The sequence below is a fragment of the Anabrus simplex genome, chromosome 3 (genome assembly GCF_040414725.1).
Source record: "Anabrus simplex isolate iqAnaSimp1 chromosome 3, ASM4041472v1, whole genome shotgun sequence".
NCBI classification, from domain to species: domain Eukaryota; kingdom Metazoa; phylum Arthropoda; class Insecta; order Orthoptera; family Tettigoniidae; genus Anabrus; species Anabrus simplex.
The window spans coordinates 524,250,500-524,275,428 of NC_090267.1; the positions used below are offsets into that span (position 1 = coordinate 524,250,500).

Genomic DNA, 24,929 nt, shown 5'->3' on the forward strand with positions numbered 1-24,929 from the left:
TGTCAACGTTCAGGTAGCAGCTGAATGCCTCGCCTGTAGAACTGTTTTGGTTTTGAGTTGAAGAAATCTGTTAGCCATTGGTCAAGAGAAGCTTCGTCAGGACATTCTTGCCCCTGAAGTAGTTAGAAAGAGAGCGGAAAAGATGGAAATCTGAGGGGGAAAGGTCAGGCAAATACGGAGGATGAGGAAAGGTTCCCAGTCAAGTTCAGCAAGCACACATTTGGTTGATTGCCCTCTATGGAACGGGCGTTATCATGTAGCAATAAGACTGATTGTTGTCAATATGAACGGCAAGCCGTCTTAACTGGTCACTATGCAGAAATACAGAACACAGAAAACCTTTATTTTCTCTAGATCAGTGCAGTTAAAAACCCAATGGATCTATTTGGTGAAAGTACAGATAAAATAACACTGTAATGAAATATCAATAAAGGTTAACTAAAATGTCTGTTGCCGGGCTGAGTGGCTCAGACGGTTAAGGCGCTGGCCTTCTAACCCCAACTTGGCAGGTTCGATCCTGGCTCAGTCCGGTGGTATTTGAAGGTGCTCAAATACGACAGCCCCGTGTCGGTAGATTTACTGGCACGTAAAAGAACTCCTGCGGGACTAAATTCCGGCACCTCGGCGTCTCCGAAGACCTTAAAAAGTAGTCAGTGGGACGTAAAACCAATAACATTATTATTATTATTAAAATGTCTGTTTACTTTAGGCGTGTGTCTGCGTGGGTGTTACTTCCTACCCTTCGTCGTGGATGACCTGCAACCTCGGGAATCTGCTCTTATTCGGTGTTGATGGGTAAGTCGTTTGACTACCGCAAGGTGATGAAGAGGGAGAAGAATACCAGTGATAACTGCCGATTGAACGTAGTGACATAGGTCACGACGAAGAAGGGTGATGTTACAACGAAGCCTGGTGTTTACCAGATGGGTACGTGCTCACTATACACAGCACAACTAATAGAAGTTCATGATGCTCCACCAAACACATAATATGATCCTTGGTACGGGGTCTGAGCCACTCTTTCCTCTTCATGTTGACATACAACCGGTGAGAATATTCGAAAGGAATGCTTCGTGCCTATTACAAGCCAAACGGTGCCGGGCAAGCACACGTGGTACATATATACCTAATTTCTGTACCTTACCCATCGAGTGCAAAAGGCGTACAATAGTTGGCTGATCACATTAAAAAACTTGCGCAATTTCCCGCGTTGTTTGACGAGGATTCTCATGAAACAACACATTCAAGCGATTTTCGTCTTCCAGAACGTGGATCATCAGACAAGTCAAACCGTCCTGCTCGAAAGCGGGAAAACCATTTTTGTGCTGTTTTTTCAGCAAATGCTTCATTCCGGTACTCTTCACAAATTGTTCTCGCAGCTCCTGCTGCTCTGGATCCTCGGGTAAAATGCGTCGGAAATGCTAGCTTTTCGTCTCAAATATACACAAATAGTACGTTGTGTTTCACAACACACAAACTTCAAACTCAGTTAAAACAAACGGAATAATGATACGCACCCCCTTCACGCCGCATTGTTGCCAACTCAAAAGAATAGCGCAGGACCCTCTACAGTCTTGCATGCCGCTCCATGCGTTACCAGGCTCTTCGAGACCTAAATAGTGGTCGGTGTGGCGGTGTGAAGCGACCTGCAACAAGTCACAACACTCACTTGTCATATCTGCGGGCTACACACAAATTAAACTTACATTTGGTTACTTTCCTCATTCCAGTCAGTGTGTTACGTTAAGAACAATGGCGCAGGCAGAGCACAGACTTTTTACTTCCGACTGCACAATTCAAATTGATGAACTTGCCGTATTTGCTCTGCGGCTGCTGGGGAGTAGGAGTCGGTTGTAACGCTGCTGCAAATGCACAAGTTTGTCGTTCGTTTTGCATGCACTGTACAGTTTGTTCTGCACACATTGACTACTATGCAAAAGATGAACTTGTACCAAGAATACAGGAAGCTCTCCAGGTCTTCGCGACACACCACACATCCCTGAAGAGAGACCAGAGTGGACTGTGCATCAAATATTGAACATCTACTGTAATCACGCCATTGTTTCCTTCATTCCAATGTTGTGAATGTATAAATACACAGTCAGGCTTCCTAGAGCATGTTAAATGAAAAGGAACGTAATCACGACCAACAGAGGAGAGGTGAAATGATCTGGTGCATTCCTTGACTGATAAGAGCTGTTTAATAAACGAACTGTGGATATTGCCTGTAACAGATAAGGACACCACACTTCTTGTCTTGGTCTGGCATAGCAAATATAATGAGTTCATCAATTTGATTAATGCGCCCGGAAGTAACCTGCCAATCTGTTAACACAAAGAGCGTCCCTGTGTTTCTAACAGCACTTGCTTCCTCCAACAATCATCTTGCAGCCGCCGTGAATGCAATGAAGAGCAATATTTGGAGTTTTGGCGATAGACCCCGCTCAACGCCGATGGGTTAATTTAACACTAAAAATAACGCATAAATTAACAAAGAGGTAAAACACAGTTTTAAGCTACAAGATACTTGTAATATCCAAAGCAAGGGTAAATTTCTACTCACAAGATTTGTCTTAAATTCAATTAATAGTTCGTGGTACGGGGTAGACTCCTGATAGACAGGATACTAGTTTCAATAGAATTGTCCTGCTCCATGCCTAAATGGGAGTGGGCATTTCAGACATATTCTGAGTAATGATCCTCCTTATGATCAGGTGGATAGGACTATACAATCCATCGGTAGTCGCATAACCATTACAGGTGAGATTGTCACTTGGACTATGTGTAAATAGTATGGCATTCTGCGAGCTCAGAACACTTCATTTATTCCTCGCACCTATGGCAGGAATGGAGTACCACTTCAACTTAACAGGCGAGGAAATCCTTGGAAACAACCTGGCAAAAGATATACTATTTGATGGGCAGCCATCAATATTAATGGGGCTTATGAAAAAAGGAAAGTAACGGGCACCAAGAAATGTTCTCTGCAGCGCCTACATGCTGCTGCATGAGGGAGCATCAGCAGTTTAGTTAGCAGCACGGAATACAAGCAATAACTGGAGAGAGGGAATACGCGATCGGTTTACAGAAAATGTTAAACTGGTTTCCTAATTCAAAGTGTGTAAACTGGGATAGCGTTCAGGATTTCTTGTGACCAGCTCAGTTCACGATGTATCGAGAAGAGGCAGGCCTACACTTTTAACAGACGAAAAAAGATTGAATATCATTAATTATGTGCAGTCCATTACGCAATAATCTTTAGTGTGTAGGCGTGTTGAATACTTCCAGCATGTGTTATGAATTTCTGTGCTGAGTACAAAGTTTACGTTTGTTGTTTTGACACACAGCGGCGCGTAGGCAGTGCGCCCTGTAGAACTAGCAGTCAGGAAATGGGAAGGGCATCACTGACCAACCACTGTCGTGAGAAACCCGGACTGCACCAGTGTACAGCAGTAGACATCGTAATCAATTGCAGTTGTTTGTCAGAGGATATCTGCAAAAAATTCAACTTCTAAATACAGAAAATTAAAAAGGGGAAGAATGTGGACTTGTTGGCTATGCGAAATTACGAACTCTTTCTTTTTCAATACCAGTGACTCTTCCAATAGCTACAACTGTAAATATATTAATAATCTAAATCTCTTTGCGTTTAACGCAGGCAGCATTTTTCGTCGATGTAGAAAATAATAAATATATTTTTCGCCCTCAAGCCTAAACCCCACGATAGTGTTGTACCCGACAGGGGACATGAACCAAGGTCTGGTAACAAAGGGAACGCGCATTGCTTTCGCGGGACCTAGAAGCTGGTAACGCGCCGGGTATGGCTGAGCTAGGAAATCCCGACCTGAAGAAAGGAGAAGTCATGTTGCTGCCGAGTGCGGGAGGTGCACATGAGAGCCATCTTTAAATCAGCATCGAAATTTACAATACTGCACTCCACTATGATTCAAAGAGCTGTTCGTGATTTAGAGTGTATGACGTTCTTTTTTGTAATTATGCTCTGATAAAAGAAGGGCCGGCCCCGTGGTGTAGGGGTAGCGTGTCTGCTTCTTACCCGGAGGCTCCGGGTTCGATTCCCGGCCAGGTCAGGAATTTTTACCTGGACCTGAGGGCTCGTTCGAGGTCCACTCAGCCTACGTGATTAGAATTGAGGAACTCTCTGACGGTGAGATATCGGCCCCGGTCTAGAAGGCCAACACCTCACAACACCTCACAACCTGTAGGCCTTCGGGCTGAGCAGCGGTCGCTTGGTAGGCCAAGGGCCATGGGGTTTGATTTGATAAAAGAATAAATAGATGGTTACGTACCAGCGCAAAGTTACAGGAGCCATATGTTACATGTCTTCACACTCTTGACAAGCGGAATCCTGTGAGCGAAGGGGAAGTTGAAGAAATGTATTTATTTATTACAGGAAATTCCACGGTGGTATTTTGCACGGATGTCTTTTCTATATTATAAGATTAATGGTCACCTGTTTGAGGCACTATTATGCCTCAAATACACCGGGAACAGGGTGTATGAGAGGGGAGGCTTCTTAGTTAGTATAAGGCTGTAGAAGTGTCATCCCAGGGCAGTCGGTGTTTCCTTCACGTGAGCGACGGATCTTGTGTACTGTTAAAACTGATAATAGGTAAAACAGCTTAATTCTAGAGGAATATGAAGTGACCTAAGACGCGTGGTACAATTAAGTGCGTAGATAAAATTTGACAAGTTTCGAACATATTTTGACTCGTCGACTAGTTATTATTACTACGCCTGTCGCCCGAGACAAAGCAGGGAGACGTTATAGTACAAGCATTACTACGGTTTATGATACAGGGTTTAACTCAGAGTTGATCGTTGATCAAGTTGTACGGTACTTGTCCGAAGAGCCTGTATTAATTTTCTTTGATTCCGGGATAATAGCATCAAAGAACGGGTTGTTTAGTGCGCGGTGACGCAGACGAACTATGTGTGTGTCTGTGCCTAGACACTGGGTATTAACGGTCACAGTCAGCAGATGGAATCGACAGTCATCTACGTTGAGATGAACCATCACTAAACCCACAAGATGGACGCTCCGTAGTTGACCAAGGCTGAGTAATAGCATTCTTTTATGCATGACGTAAGGGGTGCGGATAATTCTTTTATAATGCTGTAGCTATTATCTAATAGGGATTTTAGTTTATCTAATTGTGCCAAGGCATGGCATAGTGTATAATTTCTAGTAACAAGTCTGAGCGACTTAAATTGTAAATATGGGTAAATTTATTTGTGGGCAGATTCGCTTTTCTTTTCATTTTATTTGGCGCTACGTTTTCTTGTCATTGTTTTCAATATAATAGATTGTTTTATTAGTTTTTGGGATAGATGATGTACTGAACCACGCACGCCGAGTAATATTAGTGTATATTGAGTTGTGTCAAGGAAGAAATGGAGCTGTGTGATCGCCAAACCATGACCTCCAATGAAATATGGTCCCATTGTGTTCCATTAACATGTGTTTCGATAACTAACTTAATTACGCTTTGAATCGGGTGAAATTATTATTGCGATTGTTTTAATTAACGTGTGTGTTTCTGTTGTCATAACGGAAGAGTAAAGTGCGAATTAATGACCATGTTAGTCACGTAGGTCCATCAGGTAGAGATTAGGCCCATTTTAAAACTCCATAATAATAATAATAATAATAATAATAATAATAATAATAATAATAATAATAATAATAGAAGCAGTGTTTAGGTATTAAGATTTCTGTGTTTGTTTGATTACTATCGGACCAACTGGGTGTAAGATTGTGTGCGTAGATAAGGAAATAGTTTTTTAATCTAGGCTTCACGCGACGAAGTTAGGAGGGATTTGAAGTCAGGACTCGCGGTGCGAAATATTTGAAGTCAGAGTGTGTTTGTACACATGCGGAGGCATATGAATTGTGAGATGAATTATGAATTACCTCAGTGTAATAAGGGGCTTATCTTATGTTGCGATTTGAAGTGAAAGTGTGATTTGAAGGGACGATATTGTTCTTCCTGACAGCGGTGAGTTGTCCCTCCGTCACCCATCCCCCAGCTGAGAGAGTGACAGGCCGGGAACTCGTATTTACGAGCGAGCCTCTTTGCTTTTTTTGTGCCTGTGAGCAAGCAGCGTGAAGTTGTTTTCGTCCCAGTGGGGTGTCGTATTGATTTATTTCCTCAGCTGATTTAGATAGACTTCCGATATCAGTCAGTCGGTTTTCTTATTCTTTATTCATGCATATAAAACAAGTGTTAGGGTTTACAGGATCCCTGAAGACGTCGTGGACTCAGGTTTGGCTTTGGGCGTGTGAACAGTGGTCTCACCACATGTTAAGACAGTTGTCTACGGTTTCACATGTATTGTGTATAAATTTAGTATTTCTCCTGAGTGTTAATTGTGTATTGTGTTGTGATGTCATTGAGCGTCGACAATGTTGTCTCCCTTTGGTGCGGCGAATTTTTGTATAGGGTGGGGGTTCGATCCTAACCCAAGACCTCTGAAGCTTGTATTAATTGTATTATATTATTTAAGGGTATTCCATTAGGATATCAACTTGTTTTAGATTAGGTGTCACTCAGATTTGTTTACATTTGAGTGTTATGATTTTGTTTGCCCAGTAAAATTGGGAATAGCTTGAGTGATTAGTTGTCAGTATTCCATACACGTGAAGTCATGATTAGTTCCTCAATGAATGGTAGTACTCGGTCTCCTCCATTAAATAATGTTCAACAATACAAAACGATGTTAAAATCGATTCATGTATTCGCCCTGTATATGTGCATCCTTATCAGGATTCAATAAACCCCTTTGATTTGTTTAAAATATTATTTTCATTCTATAGAAGGTATGCGCCCGCTCTTTATGCCGTTAACTAATTTTTATATATTTTATGCCCACCTGATTTCAACCCATTAAACGACCCTGTAGATGTAACACCGGATTCCCTAGCGGTAGGGGGCGTGTGCAGTGTGTATCAGTGAAATGTGGCTTTCAGATACAATTAATGCCTCAGAAGTGCTAACAGATTTCTTTGTCCAGTTCCGTAAGGACCGGATCCTAACCACAGGAGGCGGAGTTTTTACTTCCCCTGTGGGTGGGGGCAGTGGGGTGCCTGTCCTAAGAGGCGACTGAGAGTTGCCCAGGGGCTCTGAACTTGGAGCGTGGGTTGGCGACCATGGGGCCCTTAGATGAGTCCTGGCATTACTTCCGCTTACTTGTGCCCCACTCCTCACTTTCATCTATCCTCTCCGCCCTCTTGTTCTTTGACCCGAAATCTAGTAGGTTTGCGAGGTCTAGAGTGTGTTTCATTCTCACGCCTTTCGTGCCCCTTATCTTCCTTTGGCCGATACCTTCATTTTTCGAAGTGTCAGATCCCTTGTATTTTTCCCTCTGATTAGTGTTATATAGAGGATTGTTGCCTGATTGTACTTCCTCTTGAAACAATAATCACCACCACTACCGCGAAGTTCTTATTGTTGCAAAGCCAAAGTGTAATCCAGCAAGACGTCCCGAAGCTGAAGCCTTGTGGGTAGAGATTACGTGTGATTGTAAGAACTTCCTCATCGGATCAGTGCATCGTGCTCCCAAGTCCTTGCTCTCCTATCTGGTTCGTGTGCAACAAGTACGGAACAATTGCGACGCAATTTATATCGCCGGTTTGGAAATGCCGCCCCTGGGCCAAACAGTTTTCTCCACGTCCATCACTTTGTGTTTGTGGCGACTCGTAAGACTCACAATTCCCATTCCACGCTTCATTCGTCCAGTCTCTGTAGCACCAAGCTATAATTACAACTCGACCTACAGAAAAGTGCACTCCAGAACAATATGTAATTTTTTCCGCACCAACTGGAACGATCCTTCCAATACAAGACATTCCTGTTCCCCACACATCCTTCACCGGTGATATAAATATCAATAAGATTTGGGAAAACCAGAAAAAAGTATTTTTCGAAAGCGTCGATGAAGTGGTGCTGAAAGTTTTCATCTCCAATAAGCGAGAAACACCATGGATCACTAAAATGGTAACATCTGGTATCGAAAAAGAAAATGTTCTCGCGCCTGCTCTTCAAGTGCGTTCTTGAAAAAGTCATCCGCAAGAAATTAACATCTATGAGTTACAAGAACAAGAATGTGCAGATGATCTAGCAATTTTCTCTGATTCATTAGACATGGCTACAGAGCAAATTAACCACCTCAAGGCCTCCGGATCTCTTTAAAGAAAATGCAATTCATAACTAACACCAAGAGAGCTAAAAAGTAAACGAGGGGGCAATCAAACAGACAGATAAATTTAAATAACTTGGTGAGTGGATAGAACCAAACATCTTTGAAAAATAAGCTTTTGCATGGTGCATGAATAAAATTGAAATGGCTTATCAACTGAGCAAAGATGTTTACAACAAAAAGGCCATATCCTTGAAAGCAAAACTCAGACGTTATTGCACTGTCATAAGACCAGAGGCTTTGTATGCCTTGATATGAACAAGAAAGGCCCGATAGCAAAAATCGAAATTAAAAAAGAAAGATCTGAACGAAAATTATTGTCCCTGTTAAAGAAAAGACGTCGCTCTAACTATGAGCTGCACAGAACTGAACACGAGTATCGAAGTAAAGGTAAGAAGACCTGGTTCAAGGAGGTGAACAGGGATGGCAACAACCAGAGACCACAGGGGGACAGACAGCGACACCGGCAGCACTGAGTTTTACTACTACATGGCAGAGTAAAGTGATATCAGTGCCGAGTTTGAACCCCGCTACTATCCTACTGATCCTTTGAGGCAGCTGCTTCAAGGTTCATTCTTTACATGTATGATCTCGGTCTTAACATGTTACTTCAGCCATTCAAAATGAAGATATTAATCAGCAACTGCACATCTAAAGTAATTTAATTATACTGAACTTAAAAAAAGAAGAAAATTGCATGTAAAATGTAAAATTGTTTTACACTCAAGTGGTACCAACAAGGTTGTTCAAACAATAAAAAATGAATCATTGAATGTGGCTACTTAAGCAACAAATAAACACAGCTACGATTTAAATACAATATTTACATCTTTAGGAAAAGTTCTGAAAACACCATCTACTCTCTTAGCACTTTCCTTCTTACCTCTTGCATTGACTTTATTGTTTTGTCAGCACTTGGAGGGAGAAGTAGGTCTCCACTGATCACTCTCATTTAATCTACAAGAGACATTCACTATCACTGAGGACATGTTTGTACAGCGGACAGTGCTAGTCGCGCCGAGGACAAATGAGCCCTTTTTTCATTTCAGTCTGAACTTCCCGATAACTGCTGCAATCTAGTGGACAGTAGGTGCAGCTGCACGTAAGCACACGTATCATAATCTCGTACGGCGAAGTGTTCAAAACTTCAAATGGCAGTTATGTGAAAATGTACTGAGCAGGTTGGCCTTGGAGCTTGCAAATAGGTGCAATGCAAGTGATACAGAGCTGGAGGAATGCGTGTTCTCCCAGGACGGTGAGATTGGCTTCTGTTTTCAGAGCAACTTTGCTTTACAGGACTGAAATCAGGGTAGCAAGGGCAGGAGGATACTTGGAAGGAGGATGTAAAGGCAAAGTTAGAAATGAATTTGATTGATGAAGCTGTATACATAAACAGCCCTCAGTGTTGGGGTCTTTTGAGGCGAATGGAGGAGGATAGGTTACCTAGGAAAGTAATAGAATCTGCTATGGAGGATAAGAGAAGTAGAGGGAGAGCAAGACAATGATCTAAAGATAAGATATTTTAAAGATAACAGTCGATATGTACAAACATATGGAACGAAGTGTGTATTTAAGTTCAGAGCTCATACCTGTGAAGAAGATGGGCTGAGGAAGTTTCACTTTGCGTTTTCGTCGCGCAGGGCAGCGAGGCCGTACCAGCAGCTGGAGCAGCAGACCAAGAGCTTCAAGAAGAGAGAGCAGTGACAGACCCAAGTAGAGCGACAGGGCTCCGCCAAGAGCCGAGACAAAGCCTTGAGCAGACAGCGCTGGGGTCTGACTGACAGAACGCACACGCAAGTTCTCTAGGTACACTTCTACCTTGAGCAGATTCCCTTGGACTTGTAACTTGTCTTGACGACGACGTTCACCCCCATATTCCTGGTCTGCAGGGTGGCATGACTTCACGAGCTGTAAGGTGGCTGCTACACTGCACTGCAAAGTAGGCACAACCATGCTCGGTTAACACTAATGGTGGTGATGATTTTCCTCTTTAACACAAACGATGGTGATGATTATCATCTATTAACACTAATGGTGGTGATGATTATACTCTGCTAACACAATGGTGGAGGTTATCCTTTTTTATCACTAGACATGGTATATTAGGTTGTAAAAATTAGTTTTCGGCGCCTAAAATAGGCTTTTAAAAGACAAAATAAGCACTTAAAATATGTTTTTAAAATGTGTGGCTAGGCAGGAAATGGACTTCAAAATATTACAATGTACACTTCAACTGTAACGTGATACGTTTTTTACTTTAACAAACGTTGTATTCCTATTCTTAACCGAAATAACTGCAAAATTGAGACAGAATAAAAAAGACATTTATCAAAAACGATATAAAAAGTCATGTGTCAAAAAAAGTTGTCGATTATATGATATATCATCAGTCTTAATCTAGAACCTTAATACTAAAATCACTGTACATAATTACAGCTCTGTAGGCATCCAATAACTATGTAAACGCGAATGCAGGAACATTCCTACAGAACTTTCATTCGTAGTTTGCTTTACAGTACATAACAACAATCTTCTCCACAGTCAGGCTGTGTCCTTTGTCTGTTAAAATCATTTTAAAAGCAGAAAAAGAGCGCTCCAAACTCACAAATGTTACAGGGGCATTGGAAAATTCACCTACATTTTTGAATTAAATCACACTTGGTAAGTCTACCTTTTCCCCATCCATTACCTGATGTACCTTTTCAGCACTGAATAACCTGGGTTCTTCTGCAGTACACTACACCACTTGTCTCTTATTTTATCACCTACCTTGCCCCTAGCAGTAGTATAACTGGAGAGTTCTGGGACCACCGCCACTGCGGGCCCCACCGCAAAGGCCTCCACCGCATTGCTATGCTGGTTAGGAGGCCGAGCCTAACCTCACATCCGCCATCTTGGAGGGGCTTAACCTAACTTTTAACGCGTAAGAGAGCTAGCCTAACCTCATAGATGGGGCCTAACCTCAGTTTTACAGCCGGATGCCCTTCCTGGCGCCTAAGAGAGCGAGCCTAACCTCACATCCGCTATCTTAGAGGGGCTTAACCTTACTTTTGACGTGTAAGAGAGCAAGCCTAACCTCATGGAGGAGCCTAACCTCAGTTTTACGGCCGGATGCCCTCCTTAATGCTATCCTGAGTAGTAGGGCAATGGGTTTCCTCGAGACGTTATTTTGAGTAGTAGGGCAATGGAGATTAGCATAAGAGAGCACACCTAACCTCACGGAGGACCTTAACCTCAGTTTTAGGGCCAGATGCCCTTATAGACGCCAATTGCACAAGATGGCTGCTGCTCTTAAGAGACGGCTTAAGGTGCTTGCGCAAGATGACGGCTGCTCCTAGGAGGCGATCAAGGGCGCTTACACAAGATGGCTGTATACATAGGCTCTAATGAGACGCCCTAGGATGCTTGCGCAATATGGCGGCTATACATAGCTTCTTATGAGACGGCTTAAGGGCGCTTGTGCAAGATGACTGCTGCTCTTATGAGACTCCCTAGGGATGCTTGCGCAAGATGGCGGTTACCTAATTCGACAAGATTGCGGCTATACATAGCTTCTTATGAGACGGCCTAAGGGCGCTTGCGAAAGATGGCGGCTATAAATAGGCTCTTATCAAGAAAGCTAGCTTAGAGGCTACTACACAAGATGGCGGCTGGTGTTATTCACGCGGTGGAGGGCAATTTGAAATTCCACGTGCTCTTCAAAGCCACATGCTTTTTGACAGCGGCCATCTTTAATCAACAGAGCATCGTGATGCCACCTTTAGCTACTACTTTTGAAATGTGGTGGCGGCAATTTCTACATGCTTTTTTGACAAGCTGCCATATTTAATCAACAGAGCACAGTGCTGCCATCTTTAGCTACTACCTTTGAAATGTGGTGGCCGGCAATTTCCACGTGCCTTTTGACAGTTGTCAGCCGCCATATTTAACTACATGCACATGGCTAACTACTACTATCTTGACGGAAGTAAACTTTATAGCGTGGACAAGCAAGCAAGCTGCCCTTCTTACGATCATAGTTATAAAGCAAGCTGCCCTTCTCAACATACTTACCGACCTGCACTTCTCAACACACTATTATCTTACTTTTTAAACCAAGATGCTGTTAGAGATGCCTGCTATGGGTGATTGCACAAGATGGCGGCTATAGCCTTCTCCTCTGTCAACGCAAGTTTCTAACATGCATCGTGAAGGCAAGAGTGAGCACGTGCTATGGCGTCATTATAGTTGTGCATGTTTAGACATGATCGTTTACTGAAAGTTTTAGTGTTCGAGATGCAGTGATAGAGAGTACAGCGCAAAAATGACGACAACATTAATAGTTGATGTACAGGGCTTTAAAGTAAACAGCAACAAATTTGTGTTTAAAGAGGTGGCTGTGTTAGATTGCAGTGCGTTGTGGGCACCAAAACTTGTTAGTTTAGTATTTAGCCCACCGTTCACTTACTGTTTGTAAACAGATGAAGATATAGAGCACACTCAGTGGATTGAAAACAATTTAGGTTTGCAGTGGGAAGAAAAAGGAATACCTTATCATTTTCTATCTTTAATGATGAATGCACTTTTGTCAAGAGCAGATTTTGTTTCTTAAGGGTTGTGAATAGAAGGAATGGTTGCATGAGTATCTATCAACATCGTGTGAAATTATCCACATGCATGAATTAGGGTGTCCATCATTTAAAACTCTTCCGAAAGAGCATAGTAGAGAAACAAGTAAACAGTCTTTACAACATGTATGCATGCTCTTTGATTGGTTGTGTTGCAGTGCATGCCGGGAAGTGAACAACATATGTAAACTGCAGTGTCGAAATAACGTTAGTGTGAAAGAAACATTTGTAGAGTAAAGACATCATGTCATTTCTAACTGATACTAAGTGTAACGCAGTTGAAAAGGCGATCGTAAAGTTTTATGCATCCAAAAAGAAACTAAACACTTTAACTGAAGAAGAGTTAAATGCATTACCAAAGGCATTTTTTGTTAATGTAGCTGCGAATGCTGTAAAGAAGATTTGGGATAAGGTGCCGCGTGAGTGGACACAAGATCCTGTTTTGACAGAGTTTCAAACGTGTAGTTTACATCATGAACACGCGAGTTTCTCTAAGACAGTGTCGTACATGTCAAGTGATTAAACTGTATCACGGACCTAAAACTAACGAGTTGTCTTCGCTTATAAACACTTATCATGGCTGCGAAGAGAGTAAACAAGAAAAAATTGAAGAAACTTGCTGGGAAAAAGACGAGGAAGCATGTTGGGCATGGGCTCATCAATAAAGTGATTGATCTTCTTCCCTTCGAGCATCATCTTCCCTGCGGCCCTAGAACATGACTTCACGTTCGCCTGGCACGTGGTTAGATGCTGCCTTCAAAGAGCAGCTTATCGACAAAACAATCCTAAACTAAGACATGTAGCTGATAAAAATCTGCTTCGTAAAGCTATGCTGCGTGTGTCATCACCTAGTGCTTCAGTTGCTTAGAAGATATCAGCACTTGTTGTTGGTGCAATAAAAGGGAAACTGTTACTAGGTAGTGGTAAAACAGTAAAATAAAGAAAGGATAAAAAACAGATTTACTTGAAGAAAAAATATATATTCTAAATTAAATATGAATTGTTAAAACTTATTACAGGTGTTGTTTAATATTAATCATGCAGCATGTCCTAGTAATTGTGTTAACTTACAAGAAAGGAGAGGTAGAGGATCGAGAATTAAAAAAACACACACAAGATTTAAAGTACATCCTCTTTATTAATCCATAAATTAAAGCTGTTATTAAAACCAAGCCATTTAACATACAGTTTATTGCCACGACGTCGAATAACACGTTCAACTAAATAGTGATCAGGATATTTCGTTTTCTGCAGTTCTTCGATGTAGAATCCTCCTTCAATAGGCTGTCCTCTGAGATCGCGAAGTAAATACGTAACTGGATTTGTAAGCTTAACACTCCTGATTTGAAAAATTTCAGTGCTCCAGTTTGGAGTGTATCCTTTTGGAAAGATAGACTTGTGTTTTCTGATGCGAGCAAAATCACCTTCTTTAAAGCGATAGCGGCGCGAATCAGCTGTTTTAATTACAAGATGAATGGCATCTAGGCGAGGTGTATTCCATGTAACAAGCCGTAGCTTTGTTCCGATAGTGAGATGTGGTGTATCGTTGTAGGTAGATACAACTCTAGGTAGCAGATCAATCCAACGATATGAACCTTGTGCTGTACAATCTCGCCACATCATTGTTTTTAGTGTACGATTAAAGCGTTCTACAACCCTTGCCTTGAGATTGCTGAACGTAGAGTAGTGTTGAATGCCAAGTAACTTTAGGTAAGAAGAAAAATCCTTGTTGTAAAACTCTTTACCTTGATCGGTTTGAAGAAGCCTTGGGCAGCGTTTGGATTCTTCAACAATATGTTTAAATGCTTCTTTAACTTGAGCTGCTGTTTTAGAACGCACGGGTTGTCCAAAAGCAAACTTCGAGTACACATCGATAACAGTAAGGAGATACTTATACCCCTTATTACTAGAGGCATATGGAATCATTTCTACTAATTCTGCTTGCCAGAGATCATCTTTTCCTCGTGTAATAACGCGTCTGCGACAGTAGGTGCGACGTGCTGGTTTATGTAACTCATGTGCGATGTTTACCTTTACATGTGAAATCTTCTCTTGACGAGCCATTACAAAATAATACCGGCATAACGTAGTTCTCTTTCTATTTCTAGAATTTCTGATCCGTGACCAGTGTGACCAGCCTCTTGCGATGCTATTAAAAGTTGTAATCGTTCAACGAGTAAGTTTGGGTCATTCCAGTATCTTACATCCACATACGGCAACAAAAGCTTGTAGATAACATCAAGACTACGTGCAGTCGGAAACAGCTTAGAAATAAACTCACGATACTTGTAACTCTTATTTGCATTTACAGCTTCTGTTCCCTTGTAATTACGTAGTGTTGCGCCAGTAGCAAAAAGTATTTCTTTATATTTTTAAGATCATCATGTAAAATTATATCCTTGTTAGGTATGCGTGAGAAAAGTGGTTCTAAGAGTCCTTTCGCAGGTTTATAGGTAACACCTTTTACAATGAGTTTGTTGTTATTAACCTTAACATTTGAATTTCCTATCCAGAAACAGTCGTCTTCGTAGCGAATACCGTACGTAGTGTCAGTTTGTCCTGTAATGAGTTTTTCTATATGAGGTGCAAAGAGAGATCCATAGGTATCTTGAATAAAAGTTCTGAACTGTTTACGCTACTCTGGCGTGGTCATAACCTCAGACAAGGATGGTAGATCTTGTGTCGATGTAGTAGGTGTTTTAGCAATAACATATGTAGTTAAAAACTCAACACGCTTAGATGGCGAAGTACCGTTAAGTTCTTCTTCCTCATCCTGTTGTTGATCTATATCTTGCTTCTCTTCTTCCTCATCCTGCGCTTCTCTTGTTTATGCTACTTTTCTTCTTCTTCTTCTTGATGCTTGTCTTTATCATATGATGTTTGCATAGAAGCAAAACTTGAAGTAGATTGCCGCAATGACGTAGAATTTTTTTTGAGTGGTGTACTTAGTTGTGTTCTAAAAATAAGTCCGTTTCTGCTTGAATACGTTTAAAATCTTTAAATTCCCGTCGAATATTGTTTCGAGCTTGGATGACACGTTTTGTAATCTCCTTGCTAGATGTTAACATGATGATGGTTTTTGATCGAGTAGTTACTGTAATTCTGTGTTAATAATAATAATCGTATGGCCTCAGCTACCGTGTGCAAACATTTCGATTTGATGCCATCTGGCTGTCTGCTCGTCAATTTCGACGTTCCGTTTTACTCTAGGTCCGCTAGATGGCAGACAGAGTAAACCGGATCTCTCTTGGGCGTCTATGGCTGAGATTTAATTAATTTTGTCGGGTAAATACCAAATGTATCACCAGAGATATTTTACATGCCGACATCGTACGACATGGAGTGTCGAATGGACTTTTTTCCTCCCTTCAAAAATCCGACTACCTCTGCCGAGTTTGAACCCGCTATCTTGGGATTCGGAGGCCGACACTCTACCACGAATCCACAGAGGCAGAAATTCTGTGTTAATGCATGTAAAATGATCGAAACCCATGCGATATCGTCCATGGTGAACATCACTCTTTATCAATAACTAAAAGGCTGTGACGATGTGCTGACCAACATGTAGCACATATACGTTTAAAGACATCGAATGCCATATCAGTGTTAACATGATCGTCATACACATGCCGCACGTTGCCCTCATCTTGCCGATAAAGTACAATAACATTTGCGTTGTCGCGTATCAACTGCTTACGCACACGATAATAGGTTTGACATAAGTATATGAAATCAACATATTTATGTCATCCCATACTAAAGAATACACGAATAACGTTTTGCTGCTCTGTTGCGACATCATCAAAGATCATAAGAGAATTAGGAAGCACATCGTCTGGTGATGGTACTTGCTCATGCGAATTAAATATTACATTCCATCTTTAACTAGATCGTGCATTACAGTTTGTAGAATAGTATATAGCAGTTGATAGAGTGACTTTGCAAAAGCGTAAATATTCTCAAAGCGTATGCCATTTAAAGAATTAATGAGTGTAAGTAAAATGTTTGTTTTCCCGCATCCCGACGGGCCTGATATAATACATCGATCAGTAAAGGGAAACAACGTTCCATGCCTTTTTTGTAGTTGTACTAGAACTAGGTAAGAGATGTGGTACAATGTCGGTAAAAGGTAGTGTGTCTTGCTGCTTTATAATCTTCATGATAACTGAATAATAAAGTAGGCAATAGTAATATATATATTAAACGAAACAAGATGTAACGGTTAGTTTATGATTTGCTCTTCACGAGTAAATTCGTGTACAGCATAGTGAAACAACGATATCCAAACGACATGAAGAAGAAGAAAGCAAAACCTGTTGCAGGGAAAGATGTTATAAAATCTGCACAAAAAGCAATTCGAGGGGAATAGAATCCTCGTGTAGATATTACTAAGGCACTACCCGCAGCAAGAGCGAGAATTTCTCCAAAGTGCAGAGCAATGTTTAGTAAACGTGCACGAATTATTCCTGTTCCCAAACGAGGAGAATTTCTTCCTGGGCTTTTTGCTGGCCTAGCAACTTTATGGTCATTGCTGGGCGATGCTAGTGCTGTAGTAAGAACTGTTTAGTCTGTAGAAGAAGCGAAACAACAGTTGAAAGAGAGTGAACGTCATAACAAGACGATGGAAGCAATTGCATTACGAGGCAAAGGTGTACACACGAAGCTAGCTCCATACAAAAGAGGGCTTGGCATCTACATTTCTCCAACGAACGTCTACACAATCCACTGCCACATCGACCTCTGACGCATGAAGAAGTTTGTACGTTTGCTAAACAACTAGGAATTCATTATTTTCGAGGAGTGTATATGCGCGATCAACTACCAGCGCACCCACGTGAACGTGAAAGTGCCGTAATTAACTTGGACAACAGTCGCGGACCAGGAACTCGTTACGTTGCTTATGTAAAACGTAAATGTAAAGTATGGTATTTCGATAGCTATTGAAACTTACCTCCTCCCTTTGAGGTCATACGTTATTTGGGAAGCAGTGCAGACATTGTTTACAATAAAAACTGTGTGCATAACTTCAATACACGCATGGGTGTACGATTATGTCTTATATCAAACCCAGTCAGTAGAGAGAGTATCAGTGTGCGCGTGATGACTAACAGTGAGAGAACGTTTGCTGTATGTGGAGAAGGACCTGAAACAACCGCCTATTTTAATCCGTTTATCGAACTTGGCTATCGGATACATAGTCTTGGACTAGTATTGTTTGAATGCTACAATGAAATCTATAATGTGCGTGATGGTGTAATCAAGTTCTATTACGATGAGTATGTGCTAACGCTACCCTCAGGTAGTTATACGGTAGACGATATTCATAACTATATTGAAAGTACGTTAATTGATCAGTTTGGAGAAGATAGTTTTAGTAATCATAATTACAAGTTCTCAATCACTGTTAGCAACATTACACATAAATATGTTATTGAATCATCATTTAAGATTGACTTCAAATCACATCCTGATTCGATTGGACCATTGCTTGGATTTTCATCGAGGGAGCTCCTACCGAACGTACTTTACGAGTCTGATCAACCAAAAACTCACTTCGATGATTATCATGTGAACAGTACTTGTAATATTATTACACACTTGAATAGTAATCTACAACCTTCGCACGTCCTGCACGACTTTATTGTTACAGAGGAACGTGGATATACTATTTGTGAGAAACCAGCAGTAGTTCTTTATCATCCTGTGTCTGTAAAACACATTAGCAACATTACTCTTAGACTTGTAAATAAAGAATCAGCTTATTCATTTAGATCGGCACACGTACGTAGCTTACAAACTTCAGCTCAAACTAGCATGAAAAACGTCTATAAAACAAGGTGTTCATTCCGAAGATATACTACATGTGTGCGAAGACTCATCGAGTTAACAGATAATCATAAGCAGATACTCCAAGATTTAGGTTATGCACTACTACAATAAATGGAGGAAATGCTGGACATTACGAATACAGTAGAAACTCATGAAGGTGTAGTATGAAGTGAGCTTATTCTCATCAACCTTTTACATATGGATTAAATAACAATGACGAAATTCACTTTATTATTAATCAGCAAGATGTATACACCTTATAGCTACCTCTAAATTGAAGGACGACTAGATAAGTCAGATGGAAGTGGACTGAGCACATCGCAACTAAACAACCATGCTCTAGCTTTTCTCTTTTCTGAAGCGCGATATGAAGTAAATAATGTTGAAATAGATCGAACGAAGAATATTGCTATTACAAGTGCAATGAATCTCTATCCTTCTTTTTGTGATGAAGAAAGTAATCTTTTGCGGATGGCAGGATGGTGTCCGAAAGCTACTAACAACTGGATGATTAATGAAGATGGAACTCTTACGGGTATGTTATCACTGAAACATATTTTTAGCTTCGCAGAAGACTTTACACGTATTATAATCAACGCAAAACAAGAGCTTATTCTGATCAGTAATCGAAGTGTTTACAATTCGCATAAAGCAGCAGAAACACCAGTGGAATGGAAAATTACACTCCATCATATATTGTGGAGGATTCCAGATGTAACCTTATCTGGTCGTGAAAAACTTCAATTCCTCAAGATTGTAGAAAATGATACACCATTATCTATACGTTTTCGAAGTTATAAACTGCTTGAATATCCTGTGTTACCACCTACAAACAAGCATAGTTGCGCTGTTAAAACGTCACGTTTTACTGAGAAGCCCTTGTGTATTATTTTGGGATTTCAAACTAATCGTAAATTCAATCACGAAAAAGATAGTTCACTGTTTGATCACTGTAAATTATGACATGTTATACTTATATCTCAACGTAATTACGTAGCCTTACGAAAACATAGACATTACCTTTGAGAAAAATAAATTTGGGTTGCTCTATGACATGTTTTGTAAATTCCAATCATCGTATTATCAGAAAGAAGATCGTCCGCTATTTTCGCCTCATACATACATACATACACACATTATCATTATAGACTGGTTTGCCTTTCAGCGTTCAGTCTGCAAGCCTCTGTGAATTTACTAAACGTCGCCACAATCCTCGATTTTCAACTAGTATTGAGGCCTCATTTAGTTCTACAGCTCTTATCTTTAAATCGTTAGAAACCGAGTCAAACCATCGTCGTCTTGGTCTACCTTTTCTTCTCTTACCCTCCATAGCAGAGTCCATTATTATCCTAGGTAACCTATCTTCCTCCATTCGCCTCACATGACCCCACCACCGAAGCCGGTTTATGCGTACAGCTTCATCCATCGAGTTCATTCCTAAATTAGCCTTTATCTCCTCATTCCGAATACCCTCCTGCCATTGTTCCCACCTGTTTGTACCAGCAATCATTCTTGCTACTTTCATGTCTGTTACTTCTAACTTATGAATAAGATATCCTGAGTCCACCCAGCTTTCGCTCCCGTAAAGCAAATTTGGTCTGAAAACAGACCGATGTAACGATAGTTTCGTCTGGGAGCTGACTTCCTTCTTACAGAATACTGTTGATCGCAATTGCGAACTCACTGCATTACCTTTACGACACCTTGATTCAATCTCACTTACAATATTACCATCCTGGGAGAATACACAACCTAAAAACTTGAAATTATCGACCTGTTCTAGCTTTGTATCACCAATCTGACATTCAATTCTGTTGAGTCTCTTACCTACTGACATCAATTTAGTCTTCGAGAGACTAATTTTCATACCATACTCATTGCACCTATTTTAAAGTTCCAAGATATTAGACTGCAGGCTTTCGGCACAATCTGCCATTAAGACCAAGTCGTCAGCATAGGCCAGACTGCTTACTACATTTCCACCTAAGTGAATCCCTCCCTGCCATTTCATACCTTTCAGCAGATGATCCATGTAAACTACGAACTGCAAAGGTGAAAGATTACAGCCTTGTCTAACCCCTGTAAGTACCCTGAACCAAGAACTCATTCTACCATCAATTCTCACTGAAGCCCAATTGTCAACATAAATACCTTTGATTGATTTTAATAATCTACCTTTAATTCCATAGTCCCCCAGTATAGCGAACATCTTCTCCCTCGGTACCCTGTCATATGCGTTCTGTAGATCTACGAAACATAAACACAACTGCCTATTCCTCTGGTTAAAAATAAAGCACCGATTGTAGTTATAGACTGCTCTTATCACGAAGAATTTATAAAAGAATCTCCTATTCATGAGTTCTATTTTTGGGCTTATGCCGTGTAAATAATTATAAAACACACTCAACGTTTCAAAAGGAACCTTGCCTTTCTTCATCAGGAGACCAAAGAGAAGAGAAACGACGTATTGATGGTTGCTAGGAGAAAGCAACAAGGAAGCTACAAATGGTGCCCAAAGATGTAAAGGGGACGCCATTTTAGCCCAAGAGACAATGAATAGTGGCAGCAGAGCATTACTCTCTAATGGTTCTGATTATAGGTAGCCATGATTCACTGAGGTTGTAACCTGTATCGCGGTTGAAATTATCTGGATGTTTACGTATTTCAACCGCCTCCCTGATAATTCTTGGGCGATATTGCTTTATACGGGCAAGAACATCCACTTCTTGGAACAAGACATCATGACCAGGTGTTAGGGCATGGTCAGCAACAGCTGATTTATCAGGTTGGTTGAGTCTGATACATCTAGTATGTTCTTTGATGCGAGTACACACCGTTCTCGAAGTCTGCCCAATATAAACCTTGCCACAAGTACAGGGAACTCTGTAGATACCAGGTTGTTGTAATTTAGGCAAACTATCCTTAGTTGGTCGCAGGAGTTGTCTAATCTTAACTGATGTTCCAAAAACAGTTCGTACATGGTACCTGCGTAAGATTTTAGCAATACGATCCGTCGTGTTATGTATGTAAGGTAGGTAAGCAGTTCCTTTTACATCTTTTTTCTTAACAGACGTCCGATTATGTGCCGATTTCAGAACCCTTGAGATCAAAGCTCTGCTGTAACCGTTGCTCTCAAAGGTGGTTCTCAAGGTGTTAATTTCCTCTTGTAGATCTGACGCTTCACAAATCCTCCTGGCCCTGGTAGTCAGAGTTCTAAGGATACCATGTTTCTGGGCAGGGTGATGGTGAGAATCTGCGTGGAGATATCTATTGGTGTGTGTGGGCTTACGATACACGCTGTGTCCTAGAGATCCATCCTCTTTCTTGGTGACGAGAACATCCAAAAAAGGTATCTTGCCGTCAGATTCCATTTCCAAGGTGAAACAAATGGAAGGGTGCTGGCGATTAAGGTGATCCAGAAAGTGACCAAGATTGTCTTCACCTTCCGTCCATACGACGAACGTATCATCCATAAATCGCCACCAGATCTTCGGTTTGCAAGGTGCCGACGACAAAGCTTTCTCTTCGAAGTTTTCCATGAAGAAATTGGCCACAACAGGAGAGAGAGGACTTCCCATGGCCACACCATCTGTCTGTTCATAATATTTCCCATTCCATAGAAAGTAGGAGGAGGTCATGCAGTGATAGAAAAGCCTTGCGATCTCTTCAGTAAAGATATCATTAATGAGAGACATGACACCGTCAACAGGTACTCTCGTAAACAGAGACACCACGTCGAGACTCACCAAGATATCGCCTGGCTGAAGTGATATAGTTTTTAACTTCTCAATGAAGTGTGTGGAATCCTTAATATATGAAGGGGTGTTACCTAGGCGTGGTTGAAGAAGACTACCTAAATATTTCGAAAGGGCATATGTCGGGGAACCAATCGTACTGACAATAGGCCTAAGAGGAACACCCTCCTTATGTATTTTGGGAAGGCCATACAGTCTCGGAGGAATGGCATCCCCTGGAAGGAGACTCTTTGCTGTATCTTCTGGAATAGAAGATTGCTTGACCAATTTGACGGTCATATTTGAGTAGCGAGTTGTGGGATCACGACTGTTAATCCTGTATATAGGATCAGCTAACAAGGACGAGATCTTGTTGTCATATTCATCTTTATCCATCACCACCGTCGCGTTACCCTTGTCAGCGGGGAGAACGATTACATCAGAATTGTCCCTTAGATCTTTTAGCGCCCGGATTTCACCTTGTTTTAAGTTGGACTTAGGTGGATTAGCGGTCTTGAGAACTTTGGAACATTCTTGTCTAACTTCCTCAGCCTCTTCAGGTGTGAGGTTATGTACCGAGGATTCTATAGATGTAATAAGTTCCTCAATTGGAATTCTTCTAGGCGCTACAGCAAAGTTGAGACCTTTAGCGAGAACTGCCTTTTGGGTTTCATTCAAAGGCATACTGGATAAATTTACGACAACTTTGTTGGAATCGTGTCTAATGGTATGTGGTTTCTGCTTCTGACATAACCTTTCATATTTGGAAATATGCCTGCCCCTAACCTGATCAAATATGTTGTTGGCTTGCACTGCAGTAATACGGTCAAACACCTTCCATAATTCCTCATCTACGAAGTTTGAGAGGCGTAGATGCAGCTGTAGTAACTCCCTCGAGACTGAATCCAACCGCTTACGAGTCTGCTGTATCCTCTCTATCAGTAGCGCCTTGCTAGTACGACGATAGATTCTCATAGCTTTTGGTGTTCTGAAAGTATGCTTCAACATAACAAAATTTGGTAGTATATCATGGTCCCGGCATCTTAGGAGAAAAGTGAGAGAGGAAATAAGACACACCTTCTTGCGTCGTAATCTACTAAATTTAGACATCGATCGAAAAATATCCTCCCCATAGAGGTTTCTAATATTATCATTTAGACTTTCACGGCCCGTGTAACTATTCATGAGTTCTATTTTTGGGCTTATGCCGTGTAAATAATTATAAAACACACTCAACGTTTCAAAAGGAACCTTGGCTTTCTTCATCAGGAGACCAAAGAGAAGAGAAACGACGTATTGATGGTTGCTAGGAGAAAGCAACAAGGAAGCTACAAATGGTGCCCAAAGATGTAAAGGGGACGCCATTTTAGCCCAAGAGACAATGAATAGTGGCAGCAGAGCATTACTCTCTAATGGTTCTGATTATAGGTAGCCATGATTCACTGAGGTTGTATCTCCTGTTGATATTCGTTTAGAATTTGAAATAGCTGAAAGCATTCCTGCTAACACAGTAGCCTATTGTCTTATTATTCATACGCGTGATGTTAGTTACCATCCGCTAACGAATATTGTTACGAGACTATAAATAAAGTTGGCCCTTTATCATCAACATTAGTGTGTGCTTCGACATCGTACGCTATGGAACAGAACAACAAACAAAACGGTAAATGTGCATTCTGTTTGCAAGTTCATACGCAACATCTTATTTATCTTACACGAGTAAGTGAGGCTATTAAGATGTTCTATAAACATAGAACCTCGATGCTAAAACATCTCCTTCCAAACTTACCGCCAGGATTTTTTTCTACGTACGCTGCCTCTTACGTACATGATTTTTGGGACATCCTTCCTCTACACAGTAAGATGTTAATTATGCAGAACCTGTCAGCGACATTACAAGCATCGAGGAGAAGATGGTGATGATGATTGGGATGGACCAAATCCGAGGATTGAACACTGTACACGTCGTATGGATGACCTTTTCCAGTACCGCATGACGATGATTCAGAAAAGGAATAACAACAAGGTAAGAAGTGTATTATTTTCTTTATAAAGCGTAACATACTTAGTATGATATATTTCTAAATGTTTTGTGTAATTTGAATGCTGCAGGAGGCATTTCGAAAGCATGCTACCTCTTCGCAAAACGTTGTTAAGAAGCATAGCAACCTTGTCAGCAGCAAAACTAACACTGTTGTAGCACATTGTAAATAAATATTTGATTGCATTCAAAATGTTGTACTTATTGCATTCCTTACATCTACTGTAAAGGCTTGGGAAAACGAACAAGTCCAAACATGAACAACTATGGCGTCATCACTGCAGCACATAAACACTTTGGCGTTCATGATGCATGTTCGATCGAGCTATGCCTTGACAGAGGAAGAGGAGGAGGAGGAGGAGGAGGAGGATATGTTCAGAATAGCAGCTTGGTAATGTGTAGCAAGCGATAATAGGGGTTACTTTCGGAATAAGGTGCCCAACCCTCCACTATACAGCAAGTCAGCAGCGGGCCGTACTGTACGACAAACCCAAAAGGCAA

General features: G+C 41.1%; 1 protein-coding gene across 1 annotated transcript in view; it reads right to left on the minus strand.

The window, feature by feature from the left end:
• Positions 1 to 1,566: 1,566 nt before the first annotated feature.
• Positions 1,567 to 24,929, minus strand: part of LOC136866886 (amiloride-sensitive sodium channel subunit alpha-like) — a 547,990-nt gene continuing 524,627 nt past the window's right edge. The window contains exons 9-10 of the mRNA XM_067143979.2: positions 9,807 to 10,149; positions 1,567 to 1,646 (exon numbers count right to left, since the gene is read on the minus strand). Of these exons, the coding sequence (XP_067000080.2) occupies positions 1,594 to 1,646; positions 9,807 to 10,149 (396 nt within the window). The 3' untranslated portion in view covers positions 1,567 to 1,593. The remainder of the gene's footprint in view (positions 1,647 to 9,806; positions 10,150 to 24,929) is intronic.